This window comes from Moschus berezovskii, chromosome 11 (genome assembly GCF_049115385.1).
Source record: "Moschus berezovskii isolate FMDL1 chromosome 11, NW_MosBer_1.0, whole genome shotgun sequence".
NCBI classification, from domain to species: Eukaryota; Metazoa; Chordata; class Mammalia; order Artiodactyla; family Moschidae; genus Moschus; species Moschus berezovskii.
The window spans coordinates 19,091,383-19,113,818 of record NC_142470.1 but is presented as its reverse complement, the minus strand read 5'-3'; the positions used below and the strand labels follow the sequence as shown (position 1 = coordinate 19,113,818).

The 22,436-nt window shown below is 37.6% G+C and overlaps 1 protein-coding gene across 2 annotated transcripts in view; it reads left to right on the top strand.

The window, feature by feature from the left end:
• YWHAQ (tyrosine 3-monooxygenase/tryptophan 5-monooxygenase activation protein theta) overlaps window positions 1-22,436 on the top strand; it is a 31,875-nt gene that overhangs the window by 7,222 nt on the left and 2,217 nt on the right. For both annotated transcript variants that reach the window (XM_055399208.2, XM_055399209.2), the window contains exons 3-4: window positions 20,035-20,158; window positions 22,073-22,236. In XM_055399208.2, the coding sequence (XP_055255183.1) occupies window positions 20,035-20,158; window positions 22,073-22,236 (288 nt within the window). The remainder of the gene's footprint in view (window positions 1-20,034; window positions 20,159-22,072; window positions 22,237-22,436) is intronic.

Genomic DNA, 22,436 nt, shown 5'->3' with positions numbered 1-22,436 from the left:
AAAAGTAGAGACATCACTTTGCCGACAAACGTCCATCTAGTCAAAGCTATGATTTTCCCGGTAGTCATGTATGAATGTGAGAGTTGGACCATAAAGAATGTTGAGGGCCAAAGAATTCATGCTTTTGAATTGTGGTGCTGGAGAAAACTCTTTAAGAGTCCCTTGGACAACAATGGAGATCAAACTCATTAATCGTTAAGAAATCAACCCTGAATATTCATTGTAAGGACTGATGCTGAAGCTCCAGTACTTTGGCCACTTAATGGGAAGAGCTGACTCTTTGGAAAAGACACTGATGCTGAGACAGATTGAGGGCAGGAGGAGAAGGGGGGCGACAGAGGATGAGATGGTTGGATGGCATCACTGACTCAATGTACATGAGTTTGATCTCAACTCAGGGAGATAGTGAGGGACAGGGAAGCCTGTCATGCAACAATTCATGGGGTCACAAAGAGTGGAACATCACTTAGCGACTGAACAACACCAGTTTCACTTTTCAAATGATAACCATGTCATGAGATTAGGTAATTCAAGGTGCTTGACAATTGGGAAATCTGCTTGATCATATTGATGTTTATTTCTTTATGATATTTATCAATACCAGTTTTTGTGTTTAGCACTAGTTCTTTCAGAGTAACAGCAGAAGGTATCTTGGTACCATTGACTTTCTAGTTATCAAGGAGGGATGGTAGAGAAACATCATTTGAAAGATGTGAAAAGAAGAAAAATTATAGTTCATCCATTTCTACTTTAATAATTAAACACTTAATCCATGGGTAAATCAAATGAAGGTTTCTTGATTGTTTCATAATAAATAATTTGACCAGATTATAAACGTTGTTTACATGTTGAAGTATTTAAAGACACAATGATGGTATCTACAACTTCAAAATAATAGGAGGGGGTTAAGGTGAAACAGGTGTGTGTGTGAAATAATATAGTAGCACCTGGCTTTAACGAGAACTCATGCTGTTCTCTCTTCTTGTATATGTTTGAGATTTTCCATGATTAAAAGGTTTTCTCGCCTAGAAATTTTCCACTCTTTAAGTTTTTACACAAGAGAAAAAGCCCTGTACAAAAATGACCATAGTAGCTTTGTTCTAAGATCAGGAAACTGAAAACAGTCCATTATTAAGAAAATGAATTAACTGTGGTATGTTCATAGAGTACTACTCAGCAGTAAAAAGGAATGGACTATTGATACATACTATAATACAGATTAATTTCAAAAACATGCTAAGTGAAGAAGTACAAATGTCATTCTAGTTATATGAAATTCTAGAACAAGCACAAGTAGTCTCCAGGTGAAAAATCAGAAGAGTGGGGACCTCATGGGATGGAGGAACTTTCTATGATGATTGTAACGTTTTTTGTGCTGATAACAGATTTGAGTTACACATGTATATGCATTTGTGGAAGCTTGGCAAGTATGTGCTTAATGTTTGTACATTTCATTGTATGTAAATTTTTACTTCAAAAGAAAATAAACATTGGTTAGTGACAGTCACATACTGATATCTTCAGTTTACACAGAAACAAATAGAATTGGATAGATATATGATAAAGCAGTTTGGTCAAAGGTTAATTGTAAGATATGGGTAGTGGGTAAGTAGGTGCTCACTGTTGCCATATGTTAGTAGTATAATATTCTACATTGCTGTGGTTGAATGCCTTTAATACTTATTGCAAAAAAAGAAAAAAACAACCCAAAACAGTGAAGCCCGTGTCTTGTTGACCTTAAGATAGGAGACCTTATGGAAAGGTATTGCTGTCCACTTAGAAGATTGGACCGATAGACTCGGCACCATTGCTTTTGCTTTTATTTGGTAGTAAGTGCTAAGTAGATTAATGGAGGTAAAGAATGCAATGGAAGACTTACATAATTGACTACACTCTGGCGCAGTGGTTCTCAAACTTCTTGGTCTTAAGACCCCTTTGCACAAACTTAAAAATATTGTGGAACAGCAACAACAAAAAATTGTGGAACCTAAAAGCTTTTTTGTGTGTAGATTATATCTATAGATATTTACAGTATTAAAATTTTAAACTGAAGATTTTATAACCCGTTTTAGAATAATAAACACATTAAAAATTAACGTTACTTGTATTTTTTTTTTCAATTGTGGTAAAATATACCTGATGTCGCTTCCCTTGTGCCTCAGACAGTAAAGAGTCTGCTTGCAATGCGGGAGACCTGGGTTCAATCCCTGGGTTGGGAAGATCCCCTGGAGAAGGAAATGGCAACCCACTCCAGTACTCTTGCCTGGAAAATCCATGGATGGAGGAGCCTGACAGGCTACAGTCCCTGGGGTCACAAAGAGTTGGACACAACTGAGGGACTTCACTTATACCTGATGTCAGATTTACCATTTTAAGCATGCAGTTCTGTGGCATTAAGTACATTCACTTTGTTGTACAGTCATCACCAGCATTTCAGATCTTTTTCATCTTCAGATGAAACTCTACCTACACTAACTCCGTATTCTCCCATCCCAGAAACCACTGTTTTACTTTGTCTGAATTTGACAACTCTAGATATGTCATATAAGTGTAATAATAACATTTTTTAAAAAGAATATTGAGAATAGTGGCATTGTTTTTATTTGTTGTATCACACCCTTTGTAGCTTGTGGAAAACTCCACTCGTGAGAGCATGACAGTAAAAAAGCAAATAGTATCTTAATGTGTATTATGAAAGCGGTTTGTGCTTGTGCCCTCCCCCACTCAAAAAATGGGGGGAGAGATCGGAGTTCTCAGAAAAAAGCAGAGACATTACTTTGCTGACAGAGGTCCGTCTGTGATTTTGCCAGTAGTGATGTATGGATGTTGGATCATAAAGAAGACGGAATGCTGAAAAATTGATGCATTTGAGCTGTGGTGCTGGAGAAGACTCTTGAGAGTCCCTTGGATGGCACGGAGATCAAACCAGTCCATCCTAAAGGAAATCAACCCTGAATATTCATTAGAAGGACTGATGCTGAAGCTGGAGCTCCAATACTTTGGCCACCTGATGCGAAGAACTGACTCATTGGAAAAGACTCTAATGCTGGGAAACAGTGAAGGCAGGAGGAGAAGGGGACAACAGAGGATGAGATGGTTGGATGGCATCACTGACTGGAAGGACATGAGTTTGAGCAAGCTCCTGGAGTTGGTGATGGACAGGGAAGCCTGGCATGCTGCAGTCCATGGGTCGCAAAGAATTGGACACAACTGAGTGACTGAACAGCAACAGAGGAGTTCTCAGAACACACTTTGAAAATTGCTGCTCTTGAATCATTTTGTGTGATTGAGCAGGTTTCTGAGTAGTTGTGATTGTGTGGTGATAATGAAATTTGTAAAATCTTCCCCTCCTTTCTCATTGCCCAGTCCCTTTACCCTACCCTAATTATTCTAGGAGTATAGATTTAGAGACAGAAAAATCACACAGACTTGATGATAAAGGAAAATTTATTTTAGGTATTGGGTGATTCATAGGGTCACAAAGAGTCAGACACAACTGAGTGACTGAACTGAAGAAAGAATCCCTGGTTAATTCCTGAAAAACTCACTTAAGAACTAGTATGTTGGAATGGCTTCTACTTCCTTATGTTAGAATGGTTAAGGAAGGTTAATCTGATTTCACTTCCCAGTACCCAGCCTAGAATCTGAGTTGGCATGAATGAAATTTGTAGATAATGGCTTTTGGAGCTGGTTGCATTTAGGTTTGAAAGTTAGACAGCTCTTGGAGACAGGAAGTCAGGTTAGCTGTTAGCCAGCATTGGTTGAAGCATTTTAATGAAACTTGTCTTCTGCACAGATCTTGACTATCTATTTACATTCTTTCCATCCATAGGATCAGCACTTTCCATGATTTCTTTTGACTGCTGCACGTTTTGCTCCAGATAGATTTGGCATAGTGTGGTGCTAAATATATGTTATATCCTCAGTTAGTTTACTGCCTTTAAGCTTTGAAGATCCTCCTATATGTTTGCTGCAAGCTTTACTTAGAGAAACAGTGATGTGGAGGGTGAGAACATGACAGTAATGACCCATGTAAATTTAATCTTAATGCTTGTCAAGCATTAAATGCTTAATACTTATTAATCTTAATGCTTTATTCTTAAAGGACAGTCTTAGATTTGTCTTTGTAAATGTCAGGATGATTGTGGGAAGTAAGTGGGAAAGCACGTGAAAATGCTTTAAAATTGTAATGATACTGATTTTTAAATCAGACTTTGTATTGTTACTTATCTAGAATATTTAGTACTCCCATTTTCCTTCTTGTTTTGCTCATTCCACGAAACATTATTTGAACACAGCTCAGAGAAGCTTTACTCTTAAAAAACTATAGTATTAGACACCTGCAATTAAACATATACATATTAGGTGTTCCGATCTTTCAACCTGGTACTATTTCCAAGTATTTGGCAATATGTTTTTTAGGGTTTCAATGCTTATGTTGTCCTCTCAGGATTCTGATGGACTAGTAAAGAGGTTAGAAAGGTTATTTTAAGGGTTGATGCATTTTTGATCAGAAAATACTCTAGATTATTTGGGTACTGATTGCAGAGACCAGGTATTTGATTCTTGATGAAATTTTTAATTTTTTTAAAAATTAAAGATTTTAGTTAATTTTAGTTTTTAATACATTTGACAAAATTGCATAGTATTTAAACATACAGGGACTGACATTGGAAATGGGAAATACTGTATATTAAAGTGACTTTATGTTCCTGAACAAATGGAGATGGGAGTCTTTATCAAAATACTGGTGGTCCCCTGGAAATTTTTATTTCCTCCTCACCTTTCTCATAGTTTTCAAGATATTTAGAGTAGAGAAAAAAACGTGAGAACCAACTTACTAGAGAAGGGATGGCTAGAGTAACAACTTCAAGAGATTAGGGAAAGAAGTAGGGGAGAGTGCATTGGCCAAGCTCAGTAACAAAAGTTGTTAATTCTGATGAAATGACTTTTTCTCTTAGATTGCTTGTGCTTCTGTTACAATATATTTAAGAAACCATTGTGGAATCCAGGGTCATAAAGATTTATATCTGTGCTCTCATCTAAGAGTTTTATTGTCTTAGTTCTTATATTCAATTTTTGGTCCATTTGAGTCTGTGTTCTTCAACTAGGTAGAGCAGCCCTACTTTTTCTCTTTTTCTTTATATTGGCATTGCTTGATAAGACTTAGCTTAAAGGGAGAGAAAAGAACACTTCCTTCTGTGTTCCAGCCACATAGAATTACCTATGGTTCTCTCCTATATTATGTAGTTTCTTATCATTGCTCTTACTCTCTCCCCTGTGTAAGGATGAGTTGTTATGTTGATATAATATTTCCTTTCCCATCGTCTAGTAATGAGACCCAGTTCTATATTGTTTGGAGGTTACAGACAATACTCTTGTGGCTTCCTCTAAGTCAGATCATTATTGGTAAGCTGTCAGGGTATTTAAGAACAAGGACTTCATTTTTATTTTTTCTTTTGATTACTCTTAATTTTTCAAAATTATTTTTTGTGTTGTACCCAGTAGTTCAGCTAAATATAGTGAGTAACCAATGTAAGTTTAGTGGCTGCTGCTGCTGCTGCTGCGTCACTTCAGTCGTGTCCGACTCTGTGTGACCCCATAGACGGAAGCCCACCAGGCTCCCCCATCCCTGGGATTCTCCAGGCAAGAACACTGGAGTGGGTTGCCATTTCCTCTAGTGCAGATTAATTTTATCATGGCCTCTTAAATTCCTGTTGACCCTATTCTTCTCTTTATGCCCTGAAATAGATTTTGTAGACTAAAGGCTAGACCAGAAGGTTGTATATAATACAGCTGCAGAGATAAATGCATTTGGTGCGGTTTAGCCATAGATGGAAAAGTTAATCTGCAAATAATTGTGTAATTTCTATAATGTAGAAATGCATAGACTCACAAAAGACAAAGCTCGTGTGAAAGGACACTGGTATCTTCCTAGGATATAGCAAAACTTGACCCATCTAAGCTAGGAAGGCAATTTTGACCTATTTTTAATTGCTTGCACATATTTTCTTTTAGGATGTCTGTCCAGTTGGATTACTTATGACCAAAATAAGATTTGACTTCCTGTTCTGTTTTGTTTTCTTTTCCTTTTAAGGAACACTTGTTTTCTCACTATCATTTGTCTTGTTTTACTTCGCAAATTGCAGGGGCGAACATAGTTTCTGGATGCTAACATAGTTTCTTAGTTCTCTATGGGGAAGGAAGTATGGACATTGATATTTGCCTTGGTTCTTTTGGTAGCACTGATCTGTAAATGTTGGCAAATTGTGGCTGTGTAATTGTTTTTGAGGGCTTCCCTGGTGGCTCAGAGGTTAACGCGTCTGCTTCCAATGCGGGAGACCCGGGTTCGATCCCTGGGTCGGGAAGATCCCCTTGAGAAGGAAATGGTAACCCACTCCAGTATTCTTGCCTGGAGAATCCCATGGATGGAGAAGCCTGGTAGGCTACAGTCCACGGGGTCGCAAAGAGTTGGACACGACTGAGCGACTGAACAGAACAGAACAGAATTGTTTTTGATGGAGATTGGCAGATTTGGAAAGCAGTATTAGTATTCCCAGTGTATGTATTAAATTGTCCTTCCAAACCTTTGTATTTTGGCCAGAGAGTTGGGATCTTTGAGGTGAAAGGATAACATCCTATCTTGCTGTTGTGGCCACTCAATGTCCAGCTGCTAAAATGTGAAGAAACAGCAGGTCAGAGACAAAGGACTAGACACTACGTTTTTTCTAACAGTATCTGGAATTGGCTCAGCTGCTCTGGGTGAAGTAAGGAGACAAGGATCGTGATTTTCTTTCACGTTGCAGTTTACAGAAACCTCATTATTTGTCTGAGGCTAAAACTTTGTTATGTGTCTTCAGCACTGCAGTTGTGACAGCTCTGTAGCTGAGTTGGAAGATAAGACAAACGTTCTTCTACAGGAGAGGATTTTTATTTTTTAAGTGCTCATAGTTTAGGAGAGGAGAGAGGGGTATTGTCCTCACAAAAGGGCCCCTAAAAGCGCCACTGTGCTCCAGTAGATGTTGGCAGCAGTACTGCTGTCCCTGGTGCTTGTTTCGCCTGCGTCATGGAATGCTTGACAGCTTATGAACCAGGAGAAAGACTTCAGAAATAATTGGGGACAGGGACATAGATAAAGCTTTTTCTCTTTTTGTTGAGAACAGTGAATTCTTTTTTTCTGTTTCTTCTGCTGTTTATCTTCTGGGTTTTAGCTCCTTGTTTCCTTTTGCTCACAAAAATAATTAACCACACAATTGCGTGGACCACTCTGGCTTCTTTTACATTCACTGTGACTGCAGTAGCACATATCCCTTTGGATCTGAGGAATCTATTTTAATTTCTCTGACCACGATGACAAGTCGTCATGTCACATTAATTCATATTAATTTTAGATTATTAATTTGATAGATATTTCAACCAACATTGAATTTTAGATCTTTTCTTACTTTTAGAATCGTATCTCAAAAGTCTGAACACTTTTTATACAAGGTGGTTTTTAGTTTACACCCTTTCTCCTAGAATGGCATGTTCACATTCATGAATGCTCCAGAGCTGTTTACATTTTAGTAAATAGAAATTGGAGATATGAAGACTTGATAACACTTCTTCACAGATTTCCCTCCCTCAGGTCAGGATAAGGAAGAATTGTTTGTTGGTCTGTCTGTCAGAGTTCCAGATAAGCAACACAGCAGTGTACACTTACAGCCCAGGATTTGTCCCCTTGGACTCATGGCCTCCAGATCTTCATTGGCACACAGAAAGGGGAGCTGCCAGAGCTACAGGTGAGGCAGTCATTGTCTAGCAGTGTTTACTGCTTGAAGGCAAATTTATTGGAGGAGCCAAATTAGCATTAGAAGCTTGTTTGATGAGCACAGAAACCAACAAGAAGAGGCAGGAGTTGGATGATCTTAATGACTAGTTACTCTCAACTCTACTGCATCCAGCGCCTTGCAACTTGAAGACTCTTCAGAGACCCAAGACCATCTTCTCTGCATAGTGCTGGATATATTATACTTACAGCATTTGCCTTTTCACGTGACCATACCTACTGTTTTGTTTCTTAGCGTGCCACTCTAAGTATTTCAGAGCTACCTCGTTATTCTCTGCTCCTCCTGCTGGAGCAGGAGTGGTAATAATGGATATATCTTGGATGTCAGTCACCCGAGACAGTGCTTCCCAGCTTCTTTGTGTTGTGGCATACAGGAATAGCCATATCGTATAGCACACTGGGGAAATTGGATCTCTCCCCCAGCTTCACCTGCTGCTGTGATGGCCGAGGGGATCAGCCCTTACTTATCACTTAACGTTAGTCAAAGGCTCTAGGTTTGGAGTATAATCTTGGAGGACCATGTGTGCTAGGCTTTAAGTTTATTTAACAGGCCATTGGGATTTTTTGAGCAATGGATTAACATACTTAATTTATGGAATTTATGCTTAATCTTGCAGCAGGATATAAAATGCGTTAGAGAAAGAAGAAGACCTAAAACCTGGTAGATCACTTAGATTATTGGATTAGCTGAAGTGAAATGATATGGTTAATTCTGGGTAATAGAAATAGGAATGAGACTGAGAGGACAGGTGAAAATATTGGCTGAACAGTTGGTGGTAGGGTGGGAAATGGAGAGTGAAAAATCAGAGGTTGTGGTGATGACCTGTGGGTAGGAGGGATGGTGGGATGATTAGTAGAAATAAGCAATGGAAATATAAAAACAGGTTTAGAAATAAATTTATTTTTGTTTAAGGCATATTGAGGTCTAGTGGCTATTCATATTTCCAAAGGTGTAAGAATACTCATCCATGGGACACTGCAGAGAAGTAAGATTGTGGATGGAGTGGTGGGAGGGGGTGCATTACCTCTGGGAGTTTATTGTATGACCTTCAGCCTTGTTGACTCAAACACATCAGGGTGGAGCTATTTTTCATAGATAGATCCAGTGATAATCAGGCTCATGTAACTGATGTATAAAACCGATAGTATTCATTTATTCATTTACAGTGAGGAATAACTAGCACAAAGATTGAAGTACTTGTGGTGCGACCAGTAAGTTCTCATTCAGGAGGCAGGCTCACATAGGAATCAAGTCATAATGAGGGAGTTGCTTAGGAAATGTGGCATTATGACATGAGAAATTGCATGGCTGCTCACATGTTTAATGGCTGTCATCTCTAGGGTAGGGCGTGGATTAATCAGTGGATTGACTGACTGGGATTCTCACTTGCCTAAGACTATAAATTAATAGTTATCCCTTAGTATCACGGGGATTGATTTCCAGGCGCCTCCATGAAACCAAAATTTGCAAATACAAGTCTGTCACATAAAATGATGTAGTACAATAAGTATAGTTGGCCCTCCACGTAAGCAACTTCCTGATTATGACTGTATATTGTATCCTTTTCCTTCAGTGTCTGTATCCCTCTTCTGTTTCCATGCCTCTGAGCACTGTTCATTCTGATTGACTCATCCTTATTTTTAAAGTATATTTACATACTCACATTACACTCGTCTTAAATTTTTATCAATTTACTATACAAATACGTGTGTATGTGTATATGTATGTGTGTGTGTTACTTTAGATGAAACAAAGTCTTCTTTAGTGGTTTATAGTTAAGACAGGGGAGATGTATGTTCCAAAAGTATACTGTGCTTCTTCAAGTAGTTTTCTAAAGTCTTGACTTGGAAAATACTACATCCACAGGCTTGGGTGACTAAATATGGGGTGCCAGGGGAGTGATATGAGGGCTTCCCTGATAGATCAGTTGGTAAAAAATCCACCTGCAATACAGGAGACCCCAGTTTGATTCCTGGGGTGGGAAGATCCACTGGAGAAGGAATAGGCTACCCACTCCAGTATTCTTGGACTTCCCTTGTGGCTCAGCTGGTAAAGAATCCGCCTATAATGTGGGAGACCTTGGTTCGATTCCTGGGTCAGGAAGATGCCCTGGAGAAGGGATTGACTACCCACTCCAGTATTCTTGGGCTTCCCTGTGGCTCAGTTGATAAAAAGAATCTGCCTGCAATATGGGAGACCTGGGTTCGATCCCTGGGTTGGGAAGATTCCCCTGGAGAAGGGAAAGGCTACCCACTCCAGTATTCTGGCCTGGAGAATTCCATGGACTGTATAGTCTGACACTAAGAGTCTGACACAACTGAGTGACTTTTCACTGATCACCGATCAGGGGAGTGAGGCCAAGGAAGCATTAGGATAACACTCAGGTTTCTAACTAGGGCAAGAGAGTGCTTTTCTGAAGACAAAATTTAGTAGGGGAGGAAGATTAATAGGAGATCGTGTTTGGAAGGCAAATTTAATATGTTTTAGGATGAGTGAAGTCCCAGTGGCCCATCCCAATGTCCATAAATACAGATAGGAGCACTCTGCCCGGTGCTTAAGAGACTTGGGTGGTGGTGTACGGTGATGGAGATTTGTGTACCAAGTAGTGTTCTGAGCAATTTGTATTGAGTCATTCAGTCTTCACAACAGGCTGCAAAGTAGGGATTGTCATTAATTGCAGTAAAATGAGGTAGGAGCTACAGAAGTAAATTACCTAGCTAGATAAAAGGCAGATTTTGTGAGCATTAGCATATAAATATTGGCTAAATTCCTGCCAATAAATATCTAAAATGAATCCACATCTTGTCATTTACCTTAAAATAGATAGTGAGCTGTTGAAATGTTTGAGATCCATGATTATCCTACTGAAATATTTCTTCCTAGTAGCAGATTGAACTGTGATAATACAAAGTGTAGTCTTAAATCCAGACACTTGTTGGATTAAAGAAGGGGGAAAACATTAACTATCCTTAAAAATTTAGATAATCTTCTAAAAGAGGATTGGAAAGCATATGTCCGTAATAGCCAACTCAGTCCTCTGCACATACTTAATATGAAAGAAATTTTGGCCTTCTAAATAATCTGAAATACTGTCCTTTGCAAACGTGAGGTGTCACATATGTATTGTCATTCAACATCTTGTAATGAGTCTCTATTGCAGTTTTGGAAGAGTTGTTTTCATAGATTATGACCAGGAATTTTCCAGTTAACTCTAAAATACATATTTTAGTTACTGTATTACTCTTCTTGGTGACTTCTCTTGTTCCATTACTTTCTTCTTAACTCTAAGGGGGTTCTTCAGTAAAGGTCTAAGTGGGAACTTCTGTCTTTGTCTGGAAACGTCTTCATTTTGCACTTGTTTTTATATGGTACTTTAATTGGTTATGAAATTTTAGCTGACAGTTTTTTTCTCCTCACTTTTAAGAAACTTGATTGTTTTCTCATGAAAAATCAACTTGTCAGCCATACTGTTGTTTCTTTCATTATAAGTAATGTGTCATTTCTCTGGTTGCTTTTAAGAATTTTCTTGTCTTTGACATTCCTCAATGCTATGCTGGTCTACATATGAATTCATTTTTGTTTTTTTGGGGGGTGGGATTTAGTGTGCTTTTCCACTTTGAAGATTATTTATACTAGTAACTGGAAGAATCTCAGCCGCTGTTATCTCTATGTAGCATTTCTTTCTCATTCTAATTTCTCCTGGAATTCCTATTGCCTATTATCTTGCATCTTTTTGACTTATCCACATTTTTTCATCTTGCTGGTTCTTTGTTCTGCATTCTGAGGAGTTTCTTCAAACATGCCTTTTACTGCTTTTTTTAAAAATAATTTATTTTGGTTGCACTGGGGTCTTTGTTGCTGCTTGGGCTTTTCTCTTGTTTCGGTTAGCGGGGGCTACTCTGTTTTCCGTACAAGGGCTTCTCATTGCAGGGGCTTCTCTTGTTGAGAAGCACAGGCTCTAGGCAAGGGTCCAGTAGTTGTGGCACATGGGCTTACTTACCCTGAGGCATGTGGAATCTTCCAAAACCAGGGATCAAACCCCTGTCCCCTGTATTGGCAGGCGGATTCTTATCCACTGGACCACCAGAGAAGTCCTTTTTTATTTTTAATTTAAGAAATTCTCTCCCCCATCTCCAAGATGCTTTTCTTTTTTTTTAATTGAAAGCAGTCCATGGGGTTGCTAAGGGTCAGACACGACTGAGCGATTTTACTTTCACTTTTCATTTTCACACATTGGAGAAGGAAATGGCAACCCACTCCAGTGTTCTTGCCCGGAGAATCCCAGGGAAGGGGGAGCCTGGTGGGCTTCCATCTATGGGGTCACACATAGTCGGACACGACTGAAGTGACTTAGCAGCAGCAGCAGCAGAGCTGTTTTAAAATGTTGTGTGTGTGTCAGCTGTACAGCAAAATGATTCAGCTTTACATATGCATATATCCCCTCTGTTTTGGATTTCCTTACCACTTAGGTCACCGCAGAGCACTGAGTAGAGTGCTCAGTGCTGTACAGTAGGTTCTCGTTAGTTATCTATTTTATACATAGCAGTGTATATATGGGGCTTCCCTGGTGGCTCAGTAGTAAAGAATCTGCCTGCAGTGCAGGAGACTTGGGTTCAATTCCTGGGTCGGGAACATCCCCTGGAGGAGGACATGACAACTCACTCCAGTGTTGTTGCCTACAGAGGAGCCTGGTGGGCTATAGTCCCTAGGATTGCACAGAGTCAGACACAACTGAAGTGACTAACTGCAGCAGCAGCAGAGTATATATATTAATCCCAATCCCCCAATTCATCCTACCTTCCCTTCCCTCCTTGGTATTCGTATATATGTCTGGGTCTCTATTTCTGCTTTGCAAATAAGTTGATCTGGATAATTTTTCTAGATTTCATTATAAGCGGTGTTAGATGATATTTGTTTTTCTCTTTCTCACTTCACTCTGTATGACAGTCTCTAGATCCATCTACGTCTCTGCAAGTGGCACAATTTCATTCTTTTTTATGCCTGAGTAGTACTCCATTGTACATATGTACCACTTCTTTATCCTTTCCTCTGTTGATGGACCTTTAGGTTGCTTCCATGTCCTGATTTTTATAAATAGTGCTGCAGTGAACATTTGGCTGCATGTATCTTTTTGAATTACTATTTTGAATTAATTATGGTTTTGAATTATTGTATCCTATCTTTGGACTTCTGTTTCTTTTTTTCCTCTCCAGTATTTTTGGTTGTTTTAATCGAGAAAAATTTTAAACTTAACAAAAATAATGTTGCAGTAACTCCCCATGTACCATTACCCTGCCCTGGCAATTTTGAATTTTGTTTATATCCCCAACAGACACACATCCATATTTATGTTTTAACGCACACGGTTTCATTTAAGTTTTTGGGTACTAATCATCTGTTTGTTGATCTCTCATCATGGTGTATCTGTTGCTTGATTAGTTTTGTCATTTTAAAAAATTTGGATTAGTATTTCCTATGGAACTTGTGTGGGTACCTTGGATTATGGAAGTGATTTTGATGATTTTTGTTTCTGCTGGGCACAATAAGCCATGGCCCACTTTTATACACACTTTCAGCTTATAGATTCACACATTATATATGAGATAAAAATTTGAATATGACCTGCACAGATCGTGTTTGGTTTTTAGTTTTTCATGGGAAACTACACCCATAACCCCCAGAAGTCCAGGAAATAGCTTTCTTGTTACTTCTCAGCAATGACAAAGTTTTTCTAGGTTCCTTACCCCCTACACATTGCTGGCATTGTAAATTTTTACTTTTTGCTCTAACTTTGTTTCATCTTCCTATCTAGCACTTGAGTATCTCCCTTCCTTCCTTTGGAACTTTGCTATAATTTTTTCTTCTATTTTATCTATTTCTGTTTAGCATTTTGATTATTTTTAGAAGGGAAAGTGCTTGGCCTCACTGTATTGCCCAACCAGAAAGTTATGTTTCTAATTAAGGTGATGAGTTATAAATTTCTTAAATCCTTCATGCAGGAGTGAGAGAGAGGGATGTGTGTGTGTCTTTTAATCTGATATGCTAGTATTCAGGTCACATTTAATATGTGTTAATCATTTCATCTGGTCAGGTGGGCAGAACCTAAACATGCATTAAGACTTGTATTTCAATTAAGTCTTCTGCTTGTATATTTTGTGTTAGAATCAAACAGTCATTAACTTATGGGTCAGAAACGTTAGTATCATGTCTGATTTAATATAATTTATTGCTAGATAGAATCTTGGAATACGTGAAGTTATATGAGATGCATCTGAAAAACAGACTTTTCATTAACATGTATCCCTACATAACAGTAAGGGAAAGAACTCATTGGGAAAATGGAAAGGATTTAAACATACTGTTTAAAGAAAACTGCAAATAAAATTATAGTAAGATTTTTTTTCCTTATTAGATTGGAAAAGATAAAAAATGTTTGATAATACCCTGGGTTCAGAAGGATGCTGAGAAATTGGAACACTCACACACTGCTAGTGGGGATGTAAATTAAAATTGCCTGAGGAAGGACACTTCAACATCTTTCTTCCAAGGATCAAGTGTAGATTTGGTACATTGTTGGAAATATCACCAGATGGGGGGCAACTTAAATGTTCATCAGAGTAGAATAAATAATTACAATATGCCCATATAGTAGGCATACACAGTGCTCTTTAGTGTTATTATGTATTATAGAGTGAGACAATTATAAACATGTGATTAAGGAATGATCTCAGAGGAATTATTACATGGAAAAGGCAAGGTGTAGAACAATGTACATAGTAGACTAACAAGAGAACGGGAATGCATGTGGATTTAAAATGTATAAAATATCTGGAAGAACGTATAAGAAAATGATGGTGATGGTTGCCTTGGGTGAGGAAGAACTGGCTGTCTCAGGATCCAGGGAAGGGAGAGAGAGTTTATTTTTCACTTTTGAGTTTTAGGTGATGACATGTATTACATATTGTTTTAATGGAAACCAGAGTCTTACTTTGTGTGAAGATCCAAGTAAGGGAAGAAGAATCTTGTGAGGTTGAATTGGAATTCTGGATATATTAGTATGAGATCATGATTTTTCACACACACACACACACACACAAATTTGCTGAAGGAGTTAAACAGAGAAAAGAATGGGAGGGACTTTTTAAAAAAATTTAGAATGCTGGTTAATTAACGATTGATTGTACATTATTACTTTGATAAAAATAGAGAATTAGAAAAATAATTCAAGAAAAGTCTTGTGCCATTTTAAGCCCTGTACTATGTGTGACTTTTGTCTTTGCATCCATTTCATTACCATGTTGCTGTGTCATGGTTAATGTTCATTTAACATAATGAATGTTACTATGTGGTAGGCAATGTGCTAAATGTTTAGTACACCGTATTTACAGAATTTTGTGAATGAAAAATATTAAGGAAACATTTTTATATGGAAGTTGCTCCACTTAACAGGTTGCTCCTTTGATTTAGTACCATAGAATTAGCATAGATTATTAAAAGTAGAAAATATTTCTATTATTTTGTAGAAGAAATTAAGGAACTTGTTCTAGATGGGAAGCCAGGTTTTTGGTTCAGCTTTCGTTCCACTGAGGTTCAGTTGTAATTTATGGTGAATATTGTGAAATTTGATTCCTTTTCAAAATGTACTTTTGGTATCATGGGCAATTTTTTCTACTTTTTGTTTTAAGAAGATTTTACCATTTTCAAGTGACTTTCTACCTGTTTGTACAGTTGTGCCTTTTCCTATGACCATGGGCTCTGTGCCTTGGAAATGTCCTCTTCCTCCATGCTTTCTGCCTATTTATAAAATCCAATAGAACTTCCTGGGTGAAATATGACTTCCTTCTTGAGCATTGAATTTTACTTTGATTTTGGTCTCTTGGAATTAAACCTAATAGAATTTTTTCTAGAGACTTTATTCTTCCTATATGTCAGTGGTTCTTTATACTGTATATAATTCTTCGAGTTGGGATGTTACTAAAAAAATAGCTTTAGATAAATGTTTAGATAAATAGCTTAGATAAATGTTCCATTTGTTGAGCAGTTATGTTGCTCTGTATACTACATTAATTCTTTTGTTTTTTAAAATTTACTAATTGAATAACTTAAGGCCAAAGCCTTATCTTTGTTAGATATGCTTCATTGTTTATAAGGTGGTGCTTAGAATGCTAGCTTTATTTTCAGATTCTGGTCCCATCTAGTTAATTATAGATGTGTAAGCTTTGTGTAAGTTTCTTGATTCCTCGGTGGTTTTATTCATTTGTAAAATTTATCATAATGGTTCCCCTCTATATAAATAACACATACAAGAGTGGTTAAGATATAGCTTGGCACAGTTTAACATATTGAACACTTAAATATTTGTTGAATGAATAATCTTTTGTGAAAATGTGCTGATAAAAATATACAGATAGTGACTAGTATAACACTATGTATTAGTAGTGTTTTATTTAATAAATTTCAGTAAGCTGATAGGAAATTGAAACTCCTTAGAACATTTTTTTATTTCCTGTCAATTGTTTTGTTGGTATTTTAAGGTTCTTCATTGATTATTTGCTCTTAAAAAATCAGTTTGGTATATAAAGTATAAACTGTATAATGAGGAATATGTTTTATTTTGTCTGTAAAGCAAATCACTTATAAGTAAATTTAAGATAAAAATATTTGTTGAATGCCACAGACTATTAACCACTGAAACCTAATGAAGTACTTTGGAAAAGTTAATTGAAGTGATGGTTGGACTATTGTATGTAAAAATAATTCACTCCTAGAGATAGAATTAGTATTGGAGTTTTGTTATTCCTAACCTTTTCTCTAAGATATGGGGTTGAGGAATCACTTATCTCTTGACAGTTTCCATTTCTTGAGTGGTTCTTTACTACTTTTATGATATAATCCTTTTTATTGTTATTCCCATCCTATTTTTCTGAGATTAAGCTTATTCTAAGGTCTGTTAGTGTCTCCTGAAACAACTTCTGTAATAATGGCTTAAGTTATTTCCTCTGACTTTTGCTCATATTTGAGTTTCTTTGGTCTGGAATCTTCTGTTTCTAGTACATCCTGTAATTTTACGTAGTAAGTGCACTGATTTAGTCACATGTCTCTCAGAAAGGCATGGACTTCTTGGTTCTGCCTCTTGGTCAAGTGACACTCAGCCCTGGAGGGAACCCCAATTTAGCTCTCCAAGCCTCCCAGGATCATAAAATTTGCTGGTTGAAGAGTTACAAAGGGGATCGCCTGTTTTATTGACGAGAGTAATGACAGGACAAATTAGTGGAAGGGACTTTTAAATATATTAATGTTAAAAATTGATTTACTTCCTCTCTGCTGACTTTTTACCAATGACCTTATCTAGGAAGATTTTCTCATTCCAGGGAACCGCTTGCCATTTTGGTTTTTACTGTCTAACCTGTATTGAGTCTTTTTTATAATTTTATCATAATTATTTTTTTTTTTACAAAATAATGTACACCTATGCTATATACCATAAGTATCTTTAGCCTTTATTCTATGTGGTATTAATAATGAATAACTGGTATGCATAATACCTGATACAGCCATGATCATTTTGGTAAGACATGAAGCAGAATCCAGTGTCTTTTAATTGGGCTAAAATCTGCATGGCTACTGCTGACAGCACGTGAAAAGGCAGAGTTATTCTGTACCTGTTGTTTCCTTCACAGAGAGCTAGTGGCATCTGACAAAGAACCATGACCTGGCTGAACTCCAGGATGGAAGTAATGCACAAGTCACTTAATAAAAGCCAACACTGTAAATCGTACGTAATGGCTATATGCAAACTAGTGATCAAAGGTAATCATTTTAGAAGGGAAGAGTGTACAGTTCGCTTAATAAGTGGCTGTGTAACCACTAATGCAGTAGCTGTTTAGCAGCTTTCTGAATCCTTAGAAGGCCAGTGTGTCAGTAAGACAGTCCTCATGAGCACTCCCACATTGGCTCAAGTGACGGAGGGGTGATGAGAGCTAGAATCACGTTTCTGTCTCACCTCCCCACGTCCTCATTCCAGTCAGGCTTCTCTGAGCCCCTGCTCCCACATTTCTGCCACACTTAGTCACAGAGATCTAGGTCTTAAATTAATGTTCCTAGTAGCTTTCTTTCTTTCTTTTTCTGATTGTAAGTACTGTGTTTTCCAGAGCTGGCAATCCTCTGTGGAATCTCACTTGGAGAAAAAGAAAAGTGAGAGGTGCTTCATTTTACATTGTAGTTCCTTAGTTCAAGATGCAAGCAGCAGTGTTGGTTCCCACAGTAGAAATACTGTGTTGGCGTTGTTTGATACTGCTTCTCAGAATCTACTTTTGGTTTAAAATTTTTTTTTGTTAGGGATGACTGAGTCAGTTTGAGATTTAGAAACTTAGAGAACTTTTTTGTGGCTGTCTTTTTTGCACCCCCGTCAAAAGAAACGCATAAATTCCAGTGTTCCATAGATGTAGTTTTAAAGTTAAAAGCCATCCATGATATGTAAAAATGTCATTTGAGGGAGAAGTTACAGTAGTATGATTTTGTACAATTCTGGGAAAGAGTTTTTCCTCAAGTTTGTTTCAGTACTATTAAAATTGTATTGGTGATGTCCAGCAACAGAAAACTCTTAAAAAGTGAACTTTCAATTAAGAAGCAACATTTAGTTTCAGTTGACTTTAGTGTTTGGGTGTGGCCCTTTTGTTGCTTCGGGCTTGACCCAGCAGCTTTCCAGATGTAAACCACAGTTTTAATAGTTGCCACTTTTATAATGTTTACGGTTCTGGATCTTCATTAGGTAATTTAACTGTAATCCTAAGTTTAACGTCCCGTGAGCTTCAGACCCTTTTAAAATATTTTTTTTTCATTAAATTTAAAGATTTAAAATGTTTTTATTTCCTTTAAGATAGCATGCATATAATCACTGCATTTTGTTTAGGTGCTTTTTATTCAGATAAACAAGAAAGTTCTTGAGTTAAAGGTGTATTTTCTAAGCCATTTTTCACTTCTTCAGTATCTATTCGTTGATTTTACTCCCAGAACAAATCTATGAGGTGTGTTACTATTTTAAAATTTCTAAAATAATTTTATTCTCTATAATATTTTTTATTACAGAAAGATTTTTAAATTACTTTACATCAAGTAAAATTGATAGTCCAAGAAGGTATCTATCATGTTTGTCTTTTGTGACTTTTTAATACTCATAGGTGCACCTTGTGCAAATACCTCAGTGTGAGAGGCACTGGCTCATTGGGTCAAGTGGACATTTCTTGGTACAAAATGAGGGGAAAAAAGACATAACTTAAATATTAACCCAACTTAAAAAAATAGTTTCACATGAGGGACATGACTGTCGTATTGCTTGAAAAGTTCTAGAGCTCTTCCTCTTGACCCCTATACTCCTCCCCTTTTTGGATGAGCTCTTGTCTGCAGAGGACACTCAGTATACTGCCCTGCTCTAGGCCATAATGACTTACTTGTTCTGGGACTGTAGTCTTCTTCATACTTGATGTGTTAAACATTTTATTTTCCCTCTCTAAAATGATTGCACATCCTTGTTTTCTAACTACTGCATTCCCTCTGTAACTTCTTGACAAGTCAGACACCCCGTCTCCAGAGAAGCCTGTCTTAACAATGACCATCTGCAGTAGAGCGAGACATTCCCTCTGTGCTTTCATAGCCTCTTACAGAGCTGCGCTGTTAATGGTGTACTCACTTCTTTTCTTATTAGACTGTGGACTCTTTGAGGGCAGGGACTTTATATCCCCTCTGGTCAAGTAGAGTGCCTAGCACCCAACGAGTATCATGAAAAGTCACTCAGTCGTGTCCAGCTCTTTGCAATCCCATGGATTGTATAGTCCATGGAATTCTCCAGGTCAGAATACTCAAGTGGGTAGCCTTTCCCTTCTTCAGGGGATCTTCCCAACCCAGGGATTGAACCCAGGTCTCCCTTATTGCAGGCGGATTCTTTACCAGCTGAGCCACAAGGGAAGCCCAAATATCAGGAAATGCTTGCTTAAATGAATGGTTAAGTGGACAGACAGGCCTCTTTCTAATTAGTGTTTGATGTAATCTAGCTTTACTGTTATGACTTGTGATCCCAAAGCATTCAACTAATGACAACCACCTGACCCCTGCTTTCTAGCCATGCTTCCAGTCCAGGGTGGTATGGTGTGGGTTACTGTGGCAGTTGTTTTTACTAGTGCCTAATGTTGTAACTTATTTCTTTCAGGAATTGTTGGATAAGTATTTAATAGCCAATGCAACTAATCCGGAGAGTAAGGTCTTCTATCTGAAAATGAAGGGAGATTACTTCCGGTACCTTGCTGAAGTTGCTTGTGGTGATGATCGGAAGCGTAAGTGTATTTGGTTTATGGGTAAAGCGAAAATATAAAAGGAAGGGAGAATAAGTTTGTAATGTTATCGTGTGTTCTCAAAAATGAAAATACAGTCATGAATTTATATTATCTGCTCTTTATGAAAAATTCATAAACTCTGATTATAATCTGATATTATTAAAAACAAACGTAATCTTTCAGGCTTTAGAATTTGGTTCACCATATTTTTAGGCCCAGTTCTTTACATATGCTTTGGGTGATTCTGTTATGTCATGTGGTCTTTAGCATCTTGTATCTTGAAACTTAAGATAACTGAAAATTACATACATACTATAAAAACAGGACGTTTTACTTCTTCTGCTTGACATTAATTTATTAACTCTACTAGTGTTTTGAGGGATCATAACAGTGAGATGGCTGGATGGCATCACCGACTCTGTGGACATGAGTTTGAGTGTACTCCGGGAGTTGGTGATGGACAGGGAGGCCTGGCGTGCTGTGATTCATGGGGTCGCGGAGAGTCGGACACGACTGAGCGACTGAACTGAACTGAACAGTGACTAATAACACATAACCAGATACAGAGGAGAAATGAGAGTATTACTGCTGGTATATAATTTATCACAGAAAGCAGAGATATGGGGAAAAGAGGAACCAACTTTCCTAACTTAACTGTTAAAAAAGCTGAAGTGAATTTATTAGTGGTGAACCCAGTCTCTGGAGTATTGGTAGTTGAGTATACTATAGTATGTTGTATATGTGCCTGCTGCTAAATTTATCAAGGAAGTTTTAGGTACAAGTATCACATAACTCATTTTTTTTTCAACTAGTTTATTTTTTTTTGTTGTTCGTAATTTTACCCCATCCGGAAAGGGCTTGCCCCTGAAAATGGTAGTTATGGCTTCCTCTCCTCTTTTCTACGAAGAGTTACTAAGTAAATGTGAGTTTTACTATCCCTTATATCAGTGTAATTGAAGATAGGAAGAGAAAGCATTTGTACTTTGCTGTAACAGTTTGTACACTTAAATCGTTGTGTTACCAATGTATAATTTCTGTTGCCACAAAGATAGGCAAACTGGGATGTGACAGATGTTTGCACAGACTGAACATTTATAAATGTCAGCTTGTCAAGGGATATCTTTGGGAGACTGGGCCATAGCCCCAGCATTAACTGATCTAACCCTTGCTGGTTTATTGGGATTTTCTGATCTTAAACGTAGAACACTCCAGTAGTCTGGGACTTGTAAATAGTCTGTATTTACAGTCTGGAAACTGAGACACTTCAGTGCTCTCATTGCAGCACCTCCTTGTGTGCCAGAGAGGAGGGCTGTGTGAGGGCTATACCAGCTATGTTTAGATCAGTAAATGTGCCGTTTCAGAAGAGAAAAAAAAGCACATATTCGGGCTCTAAAGGGATAACTTAATTTCTGTTAGATCAGGCTTTTTAGAGCTTGTAATGGGCGTGGTGGCCTCATTCAGAAAACCTAACCTTTTCAAGATGTGACATCATCAGATGAGTGTTGGTAGTACTTCCCGAACATTTTTTTCAGAAAGGTGACATTTTTATTAGGCCAGTCATCAAACTCAGATCAGATTGTGATTATATACTGGCACTTTTATATTGCCTTTCACATTAATGTATCTTGAAAGCAAGGATCAGTATTGATTTTACAGAGAAGTCACAAAGTAGAGGCTCTTCTGTTGTTGTTGTTTTAAATTAAGCTGAGTATAAGCAAGCAGCCTTATAAACTAGTTTTTTTTAATAATATGGTACAAGGTAATGTTTTGGGTTTACTACTGTGGTTTCAAAAGAACGCTGCAGAGCGAAGACTGGTTCTACCAACTTAGTAGCATGTGTTAAATGTGTGACTGTATACTAGATGGGATATTTTCAGTACCATACTTTTTTAATTCGTTTTTTTCCCTTCACAGAAACGATAGATAATTCCCAAGGAGCTTACCAAGAGGCTTTCGATATAAGCAAGAAAGAGATGCAACCCACACACCCCATCCGGCTGGGGCTGGCTCTTAACTTTTCTGTGTTCTACTATGAGATCCTCAATAACCCGGAACTGGCCTGCACACTGGCTAAAACGGTAAGATGTGTGTCCAGAAATACCTTCCTTAGGTTATTTGAGATAGCAAGCGTGTTAATTTGTAGGCATTTTACTTGGATAGCCAGGTATAATTTTTCCTACATTTATTTGGTTATCTCCTCCTTTTTCTTACCATCGTAAGACCTACCACTACCTTTCTCTCCCAACTTTGGTTGTAAGCAGTAAGATCTGTCTAAAGA